Source organism: Pygocentrus nattereri, chromosome 25, assembly GCF_015220715.1.
Source record: "Pygocentrus nattereri isolate fPygNat1 chromosome 25, fPygNat1.pri, whole genome shotgun sequence".
Lineage (NCBI taxonomy): Eukaryota > Metazoa > Chordata > Actinopteri > Characiformes > Serrasalmidae > Pygocentrus > Pygocentrus nattereri.
The window spans coordinates 3,567,557-3,590,007 of NC_051235.1; the positions used below are offsets into that span (position 1 = coordinate 3,567,557).

The following is a 22,451-nucleotide window of genomic DNA, read 5'->3' on the forward strand; positions in this document are numbered from 1 at the left end:
CTGGCTTCATGAACTCATTTCAGGTGAAAGTCCTCCAGCGTCTCTCTTGGTAAACCAGTCTTTTAATAGAACGTCATTAATTAGTGACGCTGACGTCTATTAAAATGATCAGAAGCACAAAACACTGAAGGTAAACAGTTTCCATCAGGGAGAACCGAGTGGCTCTGAAATCACTTTTTACACACAAGCAAAGTTTCAGTTTCAGATTTATTTACAACTTAGTTCCAAGTTTAAGTTGAATAAAAACTGGCTTTAAACTCAGGATCACAGATGAGCTCCTTTACTATGTTGATCTGTAGGCGTCTGTTCATAAACATAAACCAGCCCAAACTCATTTACTATAAAATGAAATGGTGTTTGTAGAAATTCAGAAAAAAGCCGCGTCAGTCTCGACTGCATATGTGGACATATTTCTATATTGAGCTCTATTTACACAAAGTTAGGTTAGTTCATCATTTATGTTGAACAGACTCTCCCAAAGTTTTACGCTGCTGCGTAAAATGATAACAGGACATCAGAGCCAGAATGACTCTTTTAGTACTTTTACTTTATACTTAAGTACATTTGAAGGTAAATACTTTAGTACTTTTACTTTGATACTTAAGTACATTTGAAGGTAAGTATTTTAGTACTTTTACTTTATACTTTAGTACTTTTACTCAAGTGGAGGTCTAAAGGGAGGAACTTCTACTTTACTGGAGTGATATTTTACCTTGGGGGTCTCTACTTAACTCAAGTACATGATTTGTGTACCTCGTCCACCTCTGGTGTTTTGAAACTTTTCACTGTATATACCATATCAAGCTCTTTCATTATAAAAAAGTTAGGAAAACTTTTTATGAAACAGGCACTTTAAACAGAACATCTACTTCCCTTCAGATTCAGGCTCGAGTGTTGCAAACCTCAGTCCAGCTCCTCCTCTAAACAAGAGCGCTGCGGCGGGCTTTTACTGCTCTGCTAACACGTCGCTCTCTCTCTTTCTGATGGTTTATTAATGAAAGCTAATGGCCTCTCTCCCTCTCTGCTCTGTATTGATTGCGTTTGCTTTACTCATATATAATCTGTCAGAAGCTCAACAGGGCGTCAGAGCGACTCATCAGTCACGGATCTCTCGCCTCGCTCGCAAAAAGCGCTGGACGGGGTCCGAGATCAAGTTAAAGGGGCCACAATCATGGAAAACCGAATGACCCTCACTGCTTTTTTAATGGCAGATTATGTATGGAAACACCTTGTGTTTTAAAATGTATCATTCAGTCCATATAACACTACTGTAACACCCTAGTAACACCATAGTAACCACCTGAAACACCATAGTGACCACATGGGATTAGAGCAACTACCTACCAAGCACCTGAAATGCCATTAAAATCATATAGCAACAACCTAGAATGCAATAGCAACCACCCAGGATACCTTAGCATCCTCTTTGCTGTTGCTAGGTGGTTGCTGTTGTGTTGCTAAGGTATCCCAGGCGTTTGGATGCTTTTTCTGGTGGTTTCTATTGTGTTCTAGGTGGTTGCTAGGGTGCAAGTAGATGGTTGTTATGGTATTTCAGGTGGTTATTGTTGTATCCAGATGTTCAGGTGTTCCAATCACTCCCATGGCCACAGGTGTATAAAGCCGAGCCCCTAGGCCTGCAGACTGCTTCTACAGACATTAGTGAAAGAATGGGTCGCTCTCAGGAGCTCAGCCTTACATCACCAAGTGCAATGCAAAGCGTGGAATGCAGTGGTGTAAAGCGCACTGGACTCTAGAGCAGTGGAGACGTGTTCTCTGGAGTGACCAATCACGCTTCTCCATCTGGAAATCTGATAGACGAGTCTGGGTTTGGCGGTTGCCAGGAGACGGTACTTGTCTGTCTCCATTGTGCCGGGTGTAAAGTTTGGTGGAGGGGGGATCATGGTGTGGGTTTGAAAAAAGTTGCTAGGGTGTTACTAAGTGATTGATATTGTATCTAAGGTGGTTGCTAGGGTATTGTGAGTTGGTTGCTGTGGTTTTTCTGGTGGTTAATAGTGAACCTCACTGAGAAAAGGAGACGGATACATCAAAACAAGATGTCCAGAGTCCAGACCTCAGCTCCACTGAATGGGTTTGATCACTTCAGAAAATCATCAACCAGCTTCTAAGACTGAACTTTGGAGGCGTGTCTGCAGGTTCTTTGAGGAGCTGAAAGTGAGTCTCCTGAATAGAACGGAAGCTGGAATAAAGGTGAAGTGTGACACAATGTTTGTGTGTGTGTGTATATATATATATAGAGAGAGAGAGAGAGAGAGAGAGAGAGAGAGAGAGAGAGAGACAAAAATGGATATGTATGGTTTTGCACATACGTAAGTATGGATAAGTTTCGTTGTTTGTAATAAAAGCACTTTACATGCAGATAAATGTAGAAATGATCATATTGTAATATGTTAGTCCTGCAGATGATTCGGAAGAATGGGTAAAATTAAGACTTTATAAACCACCTCATTTCCAGAATGCTCATCAAATCTCAAAATTAACTGGAAAATTACAGCATATGATTCATCACTGAATAACTCCTTAATCCCAAAACACTTGACATACTAAACACCTTCCTATCATCTAGCTTACAACATTCAAATCTACATCATACATGTTATTACTGCATATGAAATAAGAGTTATTGATATGAGTAATTCCAAACCTCAACAATAGGAAAAAACACAACTCTGTGCAAAACGTACACACATATGAAAAATGAAAAACTAGTTATCTTGGCAGTTTGTGTGTTTTTGGATGTAAAATACTAAATAAACACAAATCATCACAGTAAAAAAGTGATTTAACTGAAGGAGCAGCTGTTAGACGGTAAGCGTAACACTGAGGTTTCTCAATGACAGCAGGCGGCTAAATCAACACACCGACACACAAAATCACAATAAATTACTTACTTGTTTATTTGTGCTTATGGTTTTAAGCAAATAAACACAACCTGCCCAGATAAACAGCTTTACATATTTTCTTTCATTGAAAAAAGTGAAGAATGTTGCTTAAACTGATTAGTATAATAGAACGAAACATTAAAGGGCCCATATCCTACATTTTTCGTGCATTTTATATTTCCACCCTGAAGTCCAAATATGAAGTTATGCTCCCAAAATAGTCATAATTCCTTTTTACATGACAATTTTCAACCTTTATCTTCCTTAGAATTAAACAGGCTTTTTATTACATTTACATTTGTGACATGTAAATGAGGTCCGTTCTGATTGGCTGCCCTGTTTTGTGTCTCATTCAAAAAAATGTCGTCCAGGCTGGAACATTCCTTGAAACTTGTGTGGATGGGCGGGGCTAAATTGCAATAAGCTTTATATATATATCCAACCGCTCAAATGTTATTTGTTGTGACATCACAAAAACAATCAACTCCAAACAGGCTGCAGCTTAGTTCCTACATATGGACTCTACAGACTGAGGAATGAACAGGTGTTTTGAAACGTTAACAATGTTTATATATTAACATACATGGAGGGTTTTTCTACTATATGGGCACTTTAAAGTCCTGACCGTGCTGGACTGCCCCTTTAATAAGGCTCCTGTGCTGGTTATGGCACCGGCTGCTTGTCCAGGGTGGTTTTGAGTTACTGGTGGTCAGCGTGTTGGGTACAGAGGAGGCATGGGTATGGAACAGTCTGTGGGGGGTGGGGGACAGGTGGGATTAACTCTGCTCGTCCTCCTGTCTGAGGCGTTTTCTCAGGTGCTCTCCAATTGCTGCGAGGGGGTTGGCCTTAAAGGTGGGGTCCTTCATCGCCTCGCTGAAACGGGATGCTTCCGTCTCCCTGACATCAAAGCACAAAGCAAATTTTAACCCGTTTGAGATTTAAAGCACAAAAAAAAAATTCAGCCAAAAGTGCAGCACACAGCTAAAACAGTCGTACAGAAACCACATGACTAAAGTTTAAACAGTGTAGGTCAGATTTTAAACCAAATCATGGCTTTAAATGTAAACGCTCTGATTGGCTCTTACAGCAGTTTTCTCTTCTGCGCAGGCTTCATCTGGTAGTAGTCTGTGGGCTCTGCTTTCTTCCTGACCAGACTGAGAGAGAGAGAGGGAGAGAGAGAGAGAGAGAGGGAGGAGATAGATAGATAGAGAGAGAGAGACATAAAAGAAAAGAGAAAAGAGGAAAAAAAGGTGTTAATGAAGAGTAAGTCAGAGTATCCAAGGAACATTTTTCAAACAAGTTTATAGCGTTTAACAAATTTTATCAGACATAAAGCACAGAGAGAGAGAGAGGGAGAGAGAGAGAGAGAGAGAGAGAGAGAGAGAGAGGGGAGAGAGAGGGGAGGGAGAGAGAGAGAGAGAGAGAGAGAGATAGAGAAAGAGAGAGAAAGAGAGAGATTGAGATAGATGGAGATAGACAGAGAGAGAGAGAGAGAGATGGAGATAGACTGAGAGAGAGAGAGAGAGATGGAGATAGACTGAGAGAGAGAGAGAGAGAGAGAGAGAGAGAGAGAGAGAGAGGGAGAGGGAGAGGGAGAGGGAGAGGGAGAGAGAGAGAGAGGTGTAGTTACTGTACCCTTTGTGTCTCCTCTGTGCTGATGCAGTAGCACTCTCTCTGACCGAGGGCAGCAGCTGGGTCAGTTCAGGCAGAGCATCGGCCAGCACCTGCATATCCCCCACCACCGGCGTGGCCTTCCTGCGCTCCAGTGCCACCTGCTGCTCACGGGCCACTTTGATCGCACTGATCTCTGCACGCGCGCACACACACACACACACACACACACACACACACACACACACACAGTCATCTCGCCAAATCTCGTGATTTTCCTCCAGGTGGTCATCAGGTAAAGTTCAACGAGAACAAGCTGCCACGCTATTAATGGCATAATCTCTGCCTGCAGACCACTCAGTGCGCCGAGACGCCAACAGGCTGAACAACTCCTGCGTTAACATCAGAGGCTTGGAGTTAAAGCGCTTTCTATATGAATCACAGCAAAACTGCAAAATAAAAAAGTAAACACTGAAGCCTAAACAGCTCTTTGTTATCTTGCTTTGGGTGCAGAAAAAGCTCAGTGCTAATATGAGAACGGAAATGAAAACCTTCTTACAGGCTACTTAAAGCCGATGTTTACATATTAAACGCCACCATGAGGAGAACAATGATACGCCCATTATTACAAGGTCATGAAATGTCTGCAGCGCCCAACGAGCCACTGAACGTTCTTATCCTCCTTCAGGAGTCGATAGCTGGCGACAACAACACTCCATTTCGTTTCAGAATAATTATTTATTATGATTGAAAAAATATTTATTTATTTATTATGAAATGATGCCTTTTGTTATAATACATCAATACATACTGCATACTGTCCTGCCACTTGTTTATACACCCAGGCATATTGTACAGCTCTTAACAAATGTTATCCTTTACAGTGTTTAGTTACTCGGTTCACTCGATGTGACCTGCACCACTGACTTGTCTCCTGCATAATATCTATGAAATTTGACTTATTTTTGTACTGTATATTATATTCTATGGTTGTTTTAGTATTTATTTTACTGTGTATCTTTACTTCTTCTGTTTATGCATCTGTATAATAGTGCAGGCTGATACTTTTGCTCTTGACCATATTTGTGCTGCTGTAACCAAACAACCAACCACAAATCAACCCACCTACCTACCAACCAACCAATCATAAACCCACCTACCTACCAACCAACCAATCATCAACCCACCTACCTACCAGCCCACCAACCAACCACCCTACCAACCTATCTAAGAACCAATCAACACCCAACCTACGTACCTACCTATTAATCAATGAACCAATCCACCTACCAACCAACCATAAAACAAACCCACCTACCTACCAACCAACCTACCAATTGCCTACCAACCAATTAATCAATCACCAACCCTACCAACCTACCTATCTACCAACCAATCAACACCCAACCTACCTACCAACCCACAAGCCAACCAACCTACCTACCAACCAACCACAAACCAGCCCATCTACCTACCAACCAACCTACCAATCACCTACCAACCAATCAACACCCAACCTACCTACCTATTAATCAATGAACCAACCAACCTATCTACCAACCAATCAACACCCAACCTACCTACCAACCAATCATCAACCTACCTACAAACCACCCTATCAACCTCTCTACCAATCAATCAACCACCCAATCTACCTACCTACATATTAATCAATGAACCAATCAACCTACCAGCCAACCAAAAACCAACCAACCAACCACAAACCAACCCACCAACCAACCACCCTACCAACCTACCTATGTACCAACCATAAATCAACCAACCTACCTACCAACCAATCACCAACCTACCTATCTACCAGCCAGTTAACCACTCAACCTACCCACCTACCCATTTATCAATAAACCAACCAACCTACCTACCAACCAACCTATTAATCAATCAATCAAATCAACCAACCAACTAACCTACCCACAAGCCAGCCAGCCAGCCAGCCAGCCAGCAAGCCAACCACTTGGCCCCCTGATGCAGCGGAGTAAACATTTCTAATATGTTTTAAATGATGGTGTTATTCTCGTCCAGCCTATAACGCAAACGTTTTCACTGAATATTAACAGCAGCAGCCGCTAACTGGAATTTTACCAGTTTCTCCAGCAAACAATCATTCCCAGATACACACGCTGACTGGCACCAAACTTTCCTGGTGGAGCGCCATGTCCGTCATCTCGGGCCGTACTAAACTAAAAGCAGACGCGCAGAGGTCAACTTGCTCCTCCCCACGCGATGCGTCCACTGACCATGACAGAAAAACCGATCAATACATTTCGCCCCCTTTTTTAATAGCTGCCTGTCCTCCAGTGCTGCTGCGTCGGGTTGCAGAGAGTCAAAATCTCCATTAAGCCCTAATTATAATCAGCCTGCTGGGCTAGTGTTACGCAGCGCATTGATTGGCTCAGCAGATTCAGTTTCCAATGAGCGCAGTTACGGGTAACGGAGGACGCTGTGGCGCTAGGAAGCCTGCAGCCGCGGCGACACCGAGACGCATCAGGGGGCCAAGCACGGTCCAATACGGAGGCAAGAAGAAAATAACTGCAATAAATCTCATAACATAAATAATTAAACAGAACTAATAGCACTCAGAGCTACACATCTGCAAAGAAACGCAATCATAAAAATAAAAGGGACTAGACTGCACATCAGAGTCAGTCAGAGCAGATATCAGACAGATTATTTTACAACATGTGATTTGCAGTTTTTCAAGACACAATTATGTTTTTGGCATGTAGAGAAGATTATAATAAGACATTTTAAACAGACCAGCATGGAAGGGTTTCTAAAGGTTGTCCTGTATGTAATGATGATATCAAGGTTGTCCTGTATGCATCATATGATAGCAAATTTAATTAAACTAATACAAAGTTAAAATTATGAAACATTTTAAAAGAAGCAAATAATATTTAAATACAAAGTAGGTGGCTTTCAAATAGTGTTTCAAAAAAGTCTTTTTATAAAATTACATTACAATTTTTTACTAAAATAGATTTCTATCTATCTATCTATCTATCTATCTATCTATCTATCTATCTATCTATCTATCTATCTATCACACAGACACACATGATATGCTCTAAACTGCTAATGGAAGTAAATGGATGAATAAGTTATTTTTAAGCATTTCTGTTGGTCCATTCATCATGAAATTTTGATATATCATAAAGGGCAACTGGCCTTTTCAAATTATGGCAAATGGAGATGCAAGGTTTTGTCCCAACAGCAATGACAGCATGAACACGAGGGTAAAAGTTTTCAGAGCATGAAAAAAGGCCAAGAGCATAAAAAATTGAACTAAAAAAAAAATAGGTAATATACAGTAAATTAATTAAAAAATTTTAATAGGTACAGTAAATTAATTTAAAATGTAATAGGTAATATACAGGAAATTAATTTTAAAATTGTAATAGGTAATATACAGTAAATTAATTTAAAAAGTAATAGGTAATACAGTAAATTAATTTAAAAAATTTAATAGGTAATATACAGTAAATTAATTTAAAATGTAATAGGTAATATACAGTAAATTAATTTAAAAATTGTAATAGGTAATATACAGTAAATTAATTTAAAAAATGTAATAGGTAATATACAGTAAATTAATTTAAAAATTGTAATAGGTAATATACAGTAAATTAATTAAACATTTTTAATAGGTAATATACAGTAACTAGAGAGTGGAGACTGAAATCTCTGAGATTAATCACAGTTTTACTGACATGATCAGAATAACCTTCCCATCTTAGTAATCTGAGGAATCGGGATCAGAGTGAGATGCATTTAGTATTTAAGCTTTTAAATCTTATTTCCTTTCATAAAACTGAGACACAAAACAAAGAAAAGGGGAAAAAAACAACATGACTCACTGTTCAGCCATCGCTCTCTCCTCTCCTTCATCTTCTCCTTCTTCGACTGCTGTTTCTTCTCTTCTCTACCTGCATGAACGAGAAACCATATTATTTAGTATTATTATTAACATATTATTAAATATTAATGCACCCCGTCCAGTGCTGGCTACTCAGTCTGGGTTTCTGAACTGAGCTTTGATGGGACAGCATTAAAAGCTTTTAATGGAATTTAACATTTAATGGAAACGTAGCAGCAAAGTACCTTTCACGTGTCTGAGGGACCTGCAAAATGAAACAATCACTAATATTTAACGCTAAATTCATTTTCATTAATATCAAACACAAATGTCTTTCTCTCCCACTGTAATCTTAAGCACACCTGTATTTATTGGTAATATTATTTTTTATTATCCGTTTATTAAACACTGCAGTTCTCATTAAAATGAACTTATTTCTGACACATATTTAACTTGCATTTAGCAGAAATAATAAACTGTTGTATTTCACTGGCATTTTAAGCACATCTGAATTCATTTTTATTGGCCAAGTCCTGAAATATAATCACAAATGATGATTTTTCAGGAATATATATATTTATAAAGCTTATTTACCAAGATCTGCAAAGACAACAAGTGACTTCATGTCAAACTAAAGCTCAAGATTATCACAATACCAACATGTGAAAAAAATCTGTACAAATATTTTACAGAATGATTCAGTCTCAAACCAAATTGATTAAATAACTATATAAACGCCAGTATTAACTTCAACTTCAAAGCACCCAAAGTTCCCATCATCTCTCACTCCAGCTGCTCTGGAGAAAAGAAGCAAATACGTGATTACATAAATAAAAAACAAACAAACAAAAAAAATACAATAAACAAATTAGAAAAAAAAATAACTTGGGGGGGAGGGGGGGGGAGACGTGAATAAACTTTTAATGAACTAAATCTTAGCAAATCTGAATTTGAATAAACAAACTAATCAAGCTGAATTTGAGCTGAGTTTGAATGAACTAAATTTTGGCTCAATTTGAACAACTGGAAATTGAATAAACACAAATTAAAAATTGTAAACTTGAATTAAAAAATTGAACTATTTCAATAAACTCAATTTGAACAAAATCAATATGACCAATTTGAATAAAATCAATTTGAACAAAGTGAACTTAAACTCAAATTGAACATGAATTAGCATTAACTCAAATTCAAAATCTGAACTTAAACTCAATTTGAACGAACTGGAGAAAAAAAGGAAATTATATGAATATGTACTTTATTAAGAAAAAAAACTTAAAATAAAAAAAATATACATTTGAATAAATTCAGCTTTAAATTTTAACAATCCGAATTACAATGAACCCAATTTGAACAAGGAGTTTTATTTGATTTAAAAGGTTTAATTTGAGCTCAATTTGAACACTCAATATAAATTTGAATAAACTAAACAAGCTGAAGTCTAGCTAAAATAGAACTAGATAAATTTGAACTTGAATACAACTCAATTTAAATAGTCAAGTTGAATAATTTGAACAAACTCAATTTGAACAATTTGAATAAACTCAATTTTAAAACTCAAATTGAGTCAGAAAATCTGAATGAACATAAACTCAAATTCAACAATCTGAACTTGAATAACCTCATTGTGAACAAACTGGAGAAAAGAAGTAAATACATGAATATATACATTACAACCAACCCAATTTACATAAACAAACATTTGAACAAATTCGGTTTTGAATTTGTACAATCTATATTACAATGAACTCAATTACTAAAAGCTGAATTTGAATTCAATCTGAACTTCAATGAGTTTAATTTGATTTTAAAAGTTTTGTTTAAACTCAATTTGAACAATATGAATTTGAATAAAGTCAAACCACAACAAGCTAAATTTTAGCTCCATTTGAATAAGCCAAATAAGCTTTAATAAAACTCAATGTGAACAATTTGAATAAACCTAATTAGTATAAACTCAAATTGAATATGAATACATCTACCCAGAATCCAAGACATCACAAGTCAAGTTTCCCAACAACTGGATAAAACCACTGCAGTATGACGTCCACTTTTCCATGTGGTCATTCAGTGGAAACAGTTCTGTGTCACTGAGGGGAAACAGAGCACCAGGCCCTCCTGATACAGGGACACATGTGAGGATAGTGGAGAAGATAGCCTGTTAGCGGCTAGCGGTGCGCGTAGCGATCAGCGCAGCCTGTTATTGTAGCTCCGTGTAGCTTCCTGCTCCCGGATGGAGCCGCGCTATCAGCCAGAACAGCCCGTCAGTCGGCCACAACATCCACAGCACAGGATGTGGACACGAGTGTGAGGTGAAGGGTGGAGTTTATGTGAATATTGTTATTATATTAGTCAAACGTAAATCATGTGTTTGTTCCATGTGTGTAATTTTGAGGCCATGATACGAGTGCGTTCACTCGTCTATATGGACCCTCAGTGTGATGCAGTGTGTAAGAGATTATGTAGTTCCCACGAGTGCCCTGAGAGTGGACGCCTTGGTGTCCAATCAAAGAAGAGGCCCAGCACTCGGATAAAGATGACGTTAAGGAAAACACCGACACACACACACAAACAATAGGGCACAAAATCCCAGGACACGGGATCAAAACAAGGTCAAGTCTACTGCAGGGCCCAAAGAGAACACACACTACATGGACACAAGTATTGGGACCCCTCCACATTACACCTACAGGAGCTTCTCTGAATCCCATTCTAAACCCATAGGCATTAATATGGAGTTGGTCCCTGTAGTAGGTCATGCGCTACCCCAGGCGCAAGGAGGACGCTTGGCGGGATTCAGCCATGTCTTCCTCGCACACCAAATAAACACAGCAAACAGAAGCAATGAAAACAAAACCGTTACGCTGGCCACTTTTCAGCGGCTTCAGACAGTCAAACGAGAGCTCGCTGCCCCGCCTCCTCGTCACCGCCCCCCAGCAGCTCGGCCGCCCGGGTCGAATATTTCCCGCCTCTTTCAACTTCATAAGCTCCATTCAGAAGCTGGGCATCGTATGAGGCTGTAACTCTCCTTTCCAGTCTAATAGACGGTGATGTCATTTTAAACCCTTATAATAAAAGAAGCTGGACTTTCAAATTAAATTTTCAAAAATGTTATTGTTCCACAAATCTGGGCTATAAACAGCAATCGACTCTAAATATTATTTAAAATAATACAAAGAGCGTCTGAGATTTTTGGCTTTCAGCAGTAAAATGTGTAGATCATAAAACAGTTTCTGTTCATTTGAGAGAAGCTTTTATAAAATAAATAAATAAATCTAAATAAAAGTTTGCATTTTGTGGCACGCGCCTGCCCCCCGGGCCCCGACGATGACGGCCGCGAAAGCCGGCAGGAAGGCGGGGCCCGAGCACCCAGCGGTGACGGACCTTGACAAGGACACCAGGGAGAGAACCACGAGTGTGGAGGGGGCGGAGTGCAAAACCCGAGCTCCGCGGACGGCAGGAGGAGGAGGGCGAAGGCGCTGGTGCCAACCGTGAGAGGCACCAGTGCAAGGAGCGAGTCCCGGGCCTCGCCCCCGGTTACGCAGCGAGACCGCCTCACTGCACCTCACCTTCGACCCAGGCGGTCGAGCTGCCAGCTGGGGGCGGTGACGAGGAGGCAGGGCGGCGAGCTCTGAGGGACGAGCAGCAGTAGACACTGATAGAGCTGAAGAGTGTGATTGTGAATCCTGCCTCCAGTGTCCTCCTTGGTTTGAAGAAAAGCCCTTTGAACAAAGACCCTCCAAAGTGAGAGTTGATGTGTGATCCACTATAGAAGAGAGGGTCCCGTCTTGAAGGTCTTATGTTGAGGTAAAATGAGACTGTGCCAATCTCTCAGTGCTGCCCCAAAGCCTCCTGGGAGTAAACGGAGTTTAATCTCTCGGCCATGATCGATCAGACAGCCAGCGATACTTCAGTCAGTGTAAACACATCACAGAGCCTGTTATCACGAAAACATCTAGCGCTGAAACTGACAAAGTGGACAAGAGCTGTAATGCTAGCTGATGAATATTTAGATCAGTCAATGAATATTCATCAAAAGCTAAACAGGTTCATTTGCATGCTTTTTATTATTACTGTAAAATAAAACTCTCTCAGAAGTCGAGTTCATACTGTCATCTATTATTTACACGGCAGAATTATTTAAATGTAAACCACATAATTACATATAACTACACAAAAAGATGGTTCTTCAAGTGCTCTTGAGTACAGGCAATGGTTCTGTATAGAACCACGAATACTCAAATTACAATTTTGGACGAGCAAAGGGTTCTTTGCATTGTGAAAGCAGTTCTTCAGATTGCTGGAGATTGTGCTGTAGACGGTTCAATACAGAACCTCTTGGAAAAGGGTTCTATGTGCCACCAAAAAGGGTTCTTCTACGGTTACAATGTCAAGCTAGTTACAACAGAAGAACCCTTTTTGGCATTCTAAATCATTCTCAATCAATCTGAAGGACCCTTACACGATGCAAAGAATCCTTAAATCAAGGAAAGTGTTCTTTGAGTGTTCATGGTTCTGTAGAGAACATTTGCCTTCACTCGAGAACCCTTGAAGAACCGTCTTTTTTGTGTAGTTATATGTAATTATGATTTACATTGGAATTCTGTAATGTACATTTTGATTAACTGATTTATTCTAATTTTGTTAATTGTTCTCATGTCATTATGATGATGATGGTGATGAAGATATTGGGGGATGGGGGGATAAAAACAGCCATAAACCACACGTACATCAGTGGAACGGCCCTACCCTTCATACCTCTGTTAGTGTAGTGCGTAACACCTCTGTCTTCTACGCTGTAGACTGGGGTAAACACCCTACACTATACCAATAAGAGTCCTTGGGCAAGACTCCCAACACCACCTTAGCCTACCTGTGTAAAATGATCAAACTGTAAGTCGCTCTGAATAAGAGCGTCTGCCAAAATGCCATAAATGTAAATGTAACTGGAGATGTCTGGTTCCATTGTCTTACATTAAAAGTAAAGTGTGTTTTTCCTTCTCCTGTAAAGTCACCTTTTTGAAGATACAAGGTTTCGCTCCGGCAGCAGCGAAACGCTGCCCATTTTGGATTCACTGCTTTTGTGACGTCACGAAAACCGATGCATTTGTTTATATCCGCCTATTAGCCTACAGTAGTTAAGCTCCGCCCATCCACTTTGAAGTTCTAAATGTTTCAACACGGGATGCTTTTAGGATGAGGCACAATACAGGGCAATCCGAGCAGAGCTCATTTGCTTATACCATTCTTAAAAGGAATAAAGAGACGCTTAAAATGGTCACAGAAAACGGATTGTTTTGATACAGAAAACGTCATAACAGCCGATTTCGGGGAAAGTAAGAAAGTCAAAGTCTTTAAATACAGGCTACTGTTTACATAACAATTTTTAACCAAAACAACACATTTCATAGCTTTATTTCATAACTTTACACTTATATTATAATATATATAATATATAACCTATAACTTATTGCACTATTCCATTACATTGGAATAGTGCAATACTCTTGTATATTCCATATACAATATACTATATATATATATATATATATATATATTACACACACGCCAACGCTGCCGTACCGCTCATGTCACGCAGAGGTAGAGGTAGTACGACTGACTGGCTCACGGGATGAAGCGAAGCGGTACAACAATACTGAGCTCCGGCTTTCTGGAAAGCCGCACCGCGCTCCGAGCAAAATCACACCGCTCCCACTCTGAGCCTCGGTGAGGCTGTCAGCATCGGGAAAAGCTCCCTAACATGAGGGAGAACTAGTGGCACGAACTGAGATCCTACAGTGTCTCTCATCATGTGCTTTTCTCCAGATAACAGTGTCAGAAACCACTTTAGCCCATCAGCTAAGCCTATCCGAGGTCTAAAAGACGTCATGAACCCCGTTCCACAGCTCGGCACTGCATCCATCAGTCTCGCCTGGACGGAATTCACAATTTTATACCGCCTTCATTCCGCATGCGCTACGCAAATGTATCGCACAGTGACGGGAAACCCCCGTGGTGTCAATGCTAGCCTCACTGAGCTATAGGCTAATAAACACAACCAAGATAGCATGAATACAGAGCCCAGTGCCGGTTATCAAATCGGTTATTTTATCTTCATTCAACATAAAACGGATGGTAGAAATAAGTTTTTTTACCTTTCAGTCAAAAAAAAAAAAAAAACCTGAGGTAAAGTATCTAGATAGCTAGCTACCATGCTAGCTTTAGCTTTTCTGAAAACTGCTGGGTAGCTTGTTGGGTCAATTCTCTGGGTTATTTCCGCCGTACTGGTCAGTTTTGGGGTATTTTTGGTCTATTTCGGTCTCCCAGCCTTGGGCTAGTGATCGCGTCACAATAACAACCAAGCTGAACAGTTTCCAAACAGCACTGATTAGAAGAGAGTCAGTTAAATGGCTCCTCATCAGGCAGCAGCTCAGCTAGCAGGAATCAGGGAGTAAATTTCCATTAAAAACAAGACTTTTTCCTACTTCTTATTATGGAAAATTCAATAAGCACAGATGTTTTATTTCAAGACAAATCTATATTAGGCAGTGTAATCTTCTGGCTGTGATATGAGACTGACGGGATTAACACTTCGTTAATGTTTGCTCGCTAAAATGATTGTTTCCATTCTCTCGCCAAAGGGTCGCTGATAGTTATGATGCTTGCCAGTATTTATGCCCAAATTTTGGTTATTTTTAGGCAAACATTTACACTGTGTGCATAGTAATTCTATTGTAATTGGCTAAAGTTAGCCAAGTAGCTGAGTTGCGCTAACGGCGTCAGACTGGACTGCTCTTAACGCAACGTATGGTATATTACTTTGGACAAGGTGTTAGCTTTGGGGGGTTTTTTGTCTTGTCTGCAACGTCAAAGTTTTCACTTCTCATTACAGGATCTGCAGTAAACTGAAGAGAAGAGTAAATGTAAAGAAACGCTTTTAATTGAACAGTTTGTCATCATTGAGCTGTATTTTAATGATCGGCTATTGAAAAACAAGTGGTCATGACAGAGTCGCTGAAATCCCAGGTGGTTGCTAAGGTGTTGCTAGGCCACTGCTAGGGTATCCCAGGTGGTTGCTAAGCCACTACTATAGAATCTCAGGTGGTTGCTAAGGTGTTGCTAGGCCACTGCTATGGTATCTCAAATGGTTGCTAAGGTGGTGCTAGGTCACTGCTATGGTATCTCAAATGGTTGCTAAGGTGTTGCTAAGCCACTGCAATGGTATCTCAGGTGGTTGCTAAGGTGGTGCTAGGCCACTGCTATAGAATCTCAGGTGGTTGCTAAGGTGTTGCTAGGCCGCTGCTATGGTATCTCAAATGGTTGCTTAGGTGTTGCTAGGCCACTGCTATGGTATCTCAGGTGGTTGCTAAGGTGGTGCTAGGCCACTGCTATAGTATCTCAGGTGGTTGCTAAGGTGGTGCTAGGCCACTGCTGTGTTATCCCAGCTGGTTGCTAAAGTGTTGCTATGCCACTGCTATGGTATCTCAGGTGGTTGCTAAGGTGGTGCTAGGCCACTGCTGTGTTATCCCAGGTGGTTGCTAAAGTGTTGCTATGCCACTGCTACGGTAGCTCAGGTGGTTGCTAAGGTGTTGCAAGGCCATTGCCATGTTATCACAGGTGGTTGCTAAAGTGTTGCTAAGCCAATGCTATGTTGTCCAAAGTGGTTACTAATGCATTACTAAGCCATAATAATGTGTTCCAGGTGGTTGGGTTTCCTAGTCTCCACTGCAGGATGCGAGTTAGCATGTTTGCCAGACATAGCAATGGTTAAATTTAGGCATGCAGTTAGCACAATGCTAACTGGTGGGCTACAAGCTTCCATTACTTGTTAGCTGTATTGGCCTCGTAGCCCCAGTGCAAAAATACAAAAGAAGACTTCACACACCAAACAAGTCCTGACTGATCAACTTCAAGGCTGTCGGGGTGGTGGGTGGGGGGTTAACTACCGCTTTAAGCCAAAAAAAGTGCAAAGCAGTAGGAAAGATCGAGAAAGTGATGAATTTCTCCATCATCACCCACAGCAGCAAAACAGGCATGTTTAATGTGCTGTAGCAGCGCGATAGGCATCTCCTCCGATGAAACCCCACCTCGGTCTGCACTCGTCTGTTTGCAGAGAGCGAGGGATGAGGGAAAAAAATCTGCCCCACCTCACCACATCCTGCCCAAATAGGGTATCTTCTTCCAAAAGCTGGCAGAAATGGACACGGCTCAATTAAGCATGGACAGAACATTCTATCTGCCTCTACCCCCGCCTCCTTATCCCAGTCTCTCGGAGGAGAAGTGGAAAAGTGGCGGGGGTTAAGGAGGCGGTTTTTCGGGGGGTGAGGCGAGACACCGATACCTCCGATTAAAGATCTCGTCCTGTCAAAGCAGAAATGCAGCCGGATCGATCCGGCGCTGGACGCAGCCGCGAGGAAGACGTTTCGGATTGGAGGCGTTTAAAGTGATATTTCAGCACAAATTTGAAATGAAACAGTTTTCCCTTGTTTTAAAAGACACAACATTAAATATGACAGTTATTTATTATATTACACTCTAATCTGAATGAGGGAAGTCAGAGGATTAAATGGGTAAATCGCAGTTGATGGGTCAGTCATAGATTAGGGGAGGATGCGGCTTAAACGAAACGGTTCTGATCAATAAAGGTCAGAAGTGACACACAAAACCTGTGACCTCTCGCACGTGCAGTGACCCGTAGGCCAGTATTGGGTTACAAGTTAAAAAGTTCTCCTGGCGGTCAAAACTGTCTGTAAGGCAGCGTTTTTACTGGACTGGCCGAGGATCTGGTCAACTGACTGGATTAATACTGATCTATAAAATCAGGGACAGCAGAACATCCACATGTCAGAAAACTGAGAGCTGTTTTAGTACCGAACTCAGTGTCTTTCCGTATCCCTCAGTCCGTCTCTCAGTCTGTCTCTCTCTGCCTTTGTCTCCCTCAGACCGTCTCTCAGTCCGTCTCTCTCGGTCTGCCTTTGTCTCCCTCAGTCTGTCTGTCTCTGCCTTTGTCTCCCTCAGTCTGTCTCTGCCTTTGTCTCCCTCAGTCCGTCTCTCAGTCTGTCTCTCTCTCCTTCAGTCTGTCTCTCGGTCTGCCTTTGTCTCCCTCAATCCGTCTCTCTCCGTCTGCCTGTCTCTCTCAGTCCGTCTCTCTCTGTCTGCCTTTCTCCCTCAGTCTGTCTCTCTGTCTTTGTCTCCTTCAATCTGTTTCTCTGCCTTTGTCTCCCTCAGTCCATCTCTCTCTGTCTGCCTTTGTCTCTCTCAGTCCGTCTCTCTGTCTGCCTTTGTCTCCCTCAGTCTGTCTCTCTGTCTTTGTCTCCTTCAGTCTGTTTCTCTCTGCCTTTGTCTCCCTCAGTCCGCCTCTCTTTGCCTTTGTCTCCCTCAGTCCGTCTCTCTCTGTCTGCTTTTGTCTCTCTCTCTCAGTCCGTCTGCCTTTGTCTTCCTCAGTCCATCTCTCTGCGTCAGCCTTTGTCTCTCTCAGTCCGTCTCTCTCTCTCTGTCTTTGTCTCCCTCAGTCAGTCTCTCTCTGTCTGCCTTTGTCTCCCTCAGTCTGTCTCTCTCTCCGTCTGCCTGTCTCTCTCTGTCTGCCTTTGTCTCCCTCAGTCGGTCTCTCTGTCTTTGTCTCCTTCAATCTGTTTCTCTCTGCCTTTGTCTTCCTCAGTCCGTCTCTCTGCGTCAGCCTTTGTCTCTCTCAGTCCGTCTCTCTGCGTCAGCCTTTGTCTCTCTCAGTCCGTCTCTCACTGTCTGCCTTTGTCTCTCTCAGTCCGTCTCTCACTGTCTGCCTTTGTCTCCCTCAGTCCGTCTCTCTCTGTCTGCCTTTGTCTCCCTCAGTCCGTCTCTCTCTGTCTGCCTTTGTCTCCCTCAGTCCGTCTCTCTCTGTCTGCCTTTGTCTCCCTCAGTCTCCCTCAGTCCGTCTCTCTCTGTCTGCCTTTGTCTCCCTCAGTCTGTCTCTCTCTGTCTGCCTTTGTCTCCCTCAGTCCGTCTCTCTCTGTCTGCCTTTGTCTCCCTCAGTCCGTCTCTCTGTCTGCCTTTGTCTCTCTGTCCGTCTCTCTGCGTCAGCCTTTGTCTATCTCAGTCCGTCTCTCTCTGTCTGCCTTTGTCTCCCTCAGTCCGTCTCTCTCTGTCTGCCTTTGTCTCCCTCAGTCCGTCTCTCTCTGTCTGCCCTTGTCTCCCTCAGTCTGTCTCTCTGTCTGCCTTTGTCTCCCTCAGTCCGTCTCTCTGTCTGCCTTTGTCTCCCTCAGTCCGTCTCTCTCTGTCTGCCTTTGTCTCCCTCAGTCCGTCTCTCTCTGTCTGCCTTTGTCTCCCTCAGTCCGTCTCTCTCTGTCTGCCTTTGTCTCCCTCAGTCCGTCAACTATTCCTTTGCTGTCATAGCTGATCCCGCTACGTACACTGGTGTTGCTTGATCTGTACTTTGATCCTAATGTCAGTGTCTACTGATCGATGCACAATCCTGGTTTCATGACTATATCATGACCTGTGGGGTTCAGGCCTATGTTAGGGCTTGTGTCACACAGGTCTCAGCTTCTGCTTGTGTGTTCATATGGTTGGTTGTAACTCAGTGAGTGTGATATCTGATTAGCAATGTTCTAACACTGTCTGTTGTTTAGGCTCCATGTTCCTAGACGTCAAACGTCCTTGGGGGCCCTCGTTCACTGAAAGCTCTAGTTCAGCCAATCCTCTCTCTCTATTGTCTTGTCACATGATCACGCGATGGTCAGGCCATTTGTGTGTATATAAGCTCTGCTATTCTGATTAATAAACTGGGAAAGTCTTCTGAGTACAGACCTAGTCTCTGTGGTCATTTGAGTTCCCCCCCAGCTGGCTAGACCCTCAGGAGGCTGGAGGACTTCTGGCTAAGTTCACAGCTTTGGTATTGAGGTTGAACCCTAGAACCTAAAACATCAAACGGTTCTAACGGTCTTCTTCAGTCCATCTCTGTTTGTCTTTGTCTCCTTCAGTCCGTCTCTGTCTGTCTTTGTCTCCCTCAGTTTGTCTCTTTTTCTCTCTGGCTATCTTTGCCTCCCTCAGTCTGTCTCTGTTTCTCTCCATCCTTCTTTGCCTCCCTCAGTCTGTCTCTGTTTCTCTCCATCCTTCTTTGCCTCCCTCAGTCTGTCTCTCTTTATCTGGCTTTGTCTCCCTCAGCCCATCTCTCAGTCTGTCTCTGTCTCCCTCAATTCGTCTGTCTTTGTCTCGCTCAGGTCATACCTCAGTCTTTTTGCCTTTCTGTCTCTCTCCATTAATCTCTGTCTCTCCGTCTGTCTGTCTGCCTGTCCGTCCGTCTCTTTCTCTCTCTTTGTCGATCCCTTCTCTCTTCTCTCTCTCTCTCATGTTTTCATATTAAGGACAGTCTATCTCTATCTCTCTCACATTCCCGGACAGTCTGAAGGGCAGCCGTGCTGAGATGCAGCTGAACTATTTCACGCATCAGTTATTTATACTGCAGAGAACTAAAATTAGAACAGGAGTGTTTACCAACCTCAACACACACACACACCTTGTACTTCTACTCACTGGCCACTTTATTAGAAACAGCTACAGTGGCCACTAATTGTGCACACTGATAATAAAATTGCAGTAAATGTAAAAACCTTTTGAGCCACTCTAATAGTGCAAGGAACTGAGAGCGGCCTTTAATGAAGGTGTACATTTTCCTGATGATTACGGCTCCATCAGCCCATCCGTAAAGCCATTCCTGGGACGGAACGAACTTGTTTTGGAATATGTTGTGTGTATATGTACGCTGTTAATGTTTGTTTTACCACTCCTTCACTACTAATTTAACACCATCATCCCTTCTCTAAAGCTTTATTCTCTTCAAAGGACTCGAGTTTCGAGTTTATCTGTCATTTGCACAACATGTGAGGACGATTGCCAATCGAAATGCTTGTGGTGAGGCTCGGCTCATCAGTCTACAGCAGGGCAGCGTTACATACATACTGAAAACAGTGCAGACAGAACAAAGTCAAAATAAAAATATATATATTAAAGCTGAAATATATTAAATATACACAAATTATACACTAAACACAGAGACAGGAGAGACCTGTGTAAGAAAAACTCTGCTATGTGCAAATATATTAAACGAGGGATGAGCTGGAAAGAATGTACACAGACATTTTAAAGTGCCTCAGTCTTCGATGAATCTATACCAGCGACAGGTGAATGTGAAAAATTCAGCTTCATCATAAAATCACAGCGCTGCTCGTTTCACTTCTTAACAACAGCCACCATCTAGTGGCCACTGGTTGTAATGACCGCCTTCTAACCGAGGACATATCACTATAAATCTGCAGTCCAGATGTGATGAAGCAGCTGGATCTCTCACCTTTCTGCTCCTCGGCGGCTTGCTTCGTGGTTCGGAGCGGTGAAGGTTCATCGAATTTCAGAGTCTGGACCAGAGTCTCTGGAGTGATTTTGGTCCCGGCAAATATTCCCTTCGGGAAGTTAAAGGCCTGTTGAAGCGTGAAGTGAATGAGATGTGAAACCGAAAGCTGTTTCTTGGTTAGTGATAAAGGTGTGTACTAATAAATTCACCTCACAATTTATTTCAAAACCGATCAAAGCACAATCTACAAATACGAGCACCTTCCGAATCATTTTCATTACTGGACGTTTCACACTGCTGACCACTGACACTGGTACCAGGGTAAGAGGATCCACGGAATACGTTCACTGTTCACCTTATCGTAAAACACTACCTTGGGCTTCCACTCACTGGCCATTTTATTAGAAACACCTACCTTGTGCTTCCACTCACTGGCCACTTTATTAGAAACACCCACCTTGTGCTTCCTCTAACTGGCCACTTTATTAGAAACCCCTACACATTAGCTCCACTACATAGTGTCACAATTACAGGCTACAGCTTAACTGTTTAACCTTCTGCTGCCCCAACCACCACTGGTCAGCTTCTGACCACAGGAAAGCCGCAATGTCCGTTCCACCTTAAATGGGGCAGCAGACACATCCTAGCGCCGCACAGTGCAACCCCACCCGAAAACATTGAGCCAACAGCGGCTCTGCGGTCAGAAGCTGATCCCCGCTGACGGGCCGAGGGTCTCGGTACCTTCGGGTCCGGGGTCTTCTCAGCAGGTCTGTCCTGCGGGGGTTCGGGTCGAGCCGCAGGCTTTAAGACGGTGTTCAGCTCCTTCAGCTGCGCGGTTACAGGCGCCTTCTCCGCCTCCACCCTCACAGCTCCGTGGTGGAGCTTCTGTCGCGCCCGCTTTATTTTCCCCACCATTTCTGCCCCGAATTCCCGCTTTGATAGAGTTTATCTGCTGTTTAAACCGCGTGCTTTGTTTTGGTAATTCACATGTTTCACTCAGCGCGTCGCTCTAAAGCGTCCGGAGTGCAACACTACGGACAATCTCAGTTCCGGTTCAGAGCAGTTAAAGGGCAACTCCACCGAAAAACTCAAATACTCTCCATAATTAAATGGTTAGGGTATATAAACTGTCAGTCAGAGCGTTTTGGTGTGAAATGCAATGTTCTAGAAAAGACTATAGAACTGCTCACCGTGGTGGTGATGGGAACCAGACGTCCCCCTCTAAAAGCTCCTCACCGAAAGTTCCTACATGAAGTGGTTCTGAATTCACTGCCTGATCAGTTTGGACCTGGTGGAGGGAGACATGCAGGGCGCTGTGCAGCAAAATAGTCTCAGAAGAAAACTGATTATTCCAGATTTTCCACCATCAACATTCCATGTTTGGGCAGGCGTGGGCTGGAGGTTAGGGATCTGGCCCTGTGACCAGAAGGTTGCCAGTTTCTCTCCCCAGCACCGACAGTCCATGACTGAGGGGTCCTTGAGCAAGACACCTAACCCCTGATTGCTCCCCGGGCGCTGTGGATAGGGCTGCCCACCGCTCCAGGCAAGTGTGCTCACTGCCCCCTAGTGTGTGTGCGGTGTTTCACTTCACGGATGGGTTAAAAGCGGAGGTGGAATTCCCCCGTTTGTGGGATTAAAAAAGAATCACTTATAAACTCAGAAGAGTCGTGTGGGTTCTCTGGTGGTTCTGGATGGTAAATAAAGTGTCTATATCTGTGTTGTAGTCATGGTGACGCCTGGT

At 42.5% G+C, this 22,451-nt stretch overlaps 1 protein-coding gene across 1 annotated transcript; it reads right to left on the minus strand.

Moving 5' to 3' along the window:
• Positions 1–2,378: 2,378 nt before the first annotated feature.
• On the minus strand, positions 2,379–21,734 carry fam207a (family with sequence similarity 207 member A). The gene is made up of 6 exons (XM_017683222.2): positions 21,452–21,734; positions 20,711–20,837; positions 8,390–8,458; positions 4,536–4,707; positions 3,986–4,054; positions 2,379–3,797 (listed from the first exon to the last, which is right to left on the minus strand). The coding sequence occupies exons 1-6, from the start codon at positions 21,623–21,625 to the stop codon at positions 3,677–3,679; spliced, it is 732 nt and encodes a 243-aa protein (XP_017538711.1). The 5' UTR covers positions 21,626–21,734; the 3' UTR covers positions 2,379–3,676.
• Between the last annotated feature and the right edge of the window lie 717 nt (positions 21,735–22,451).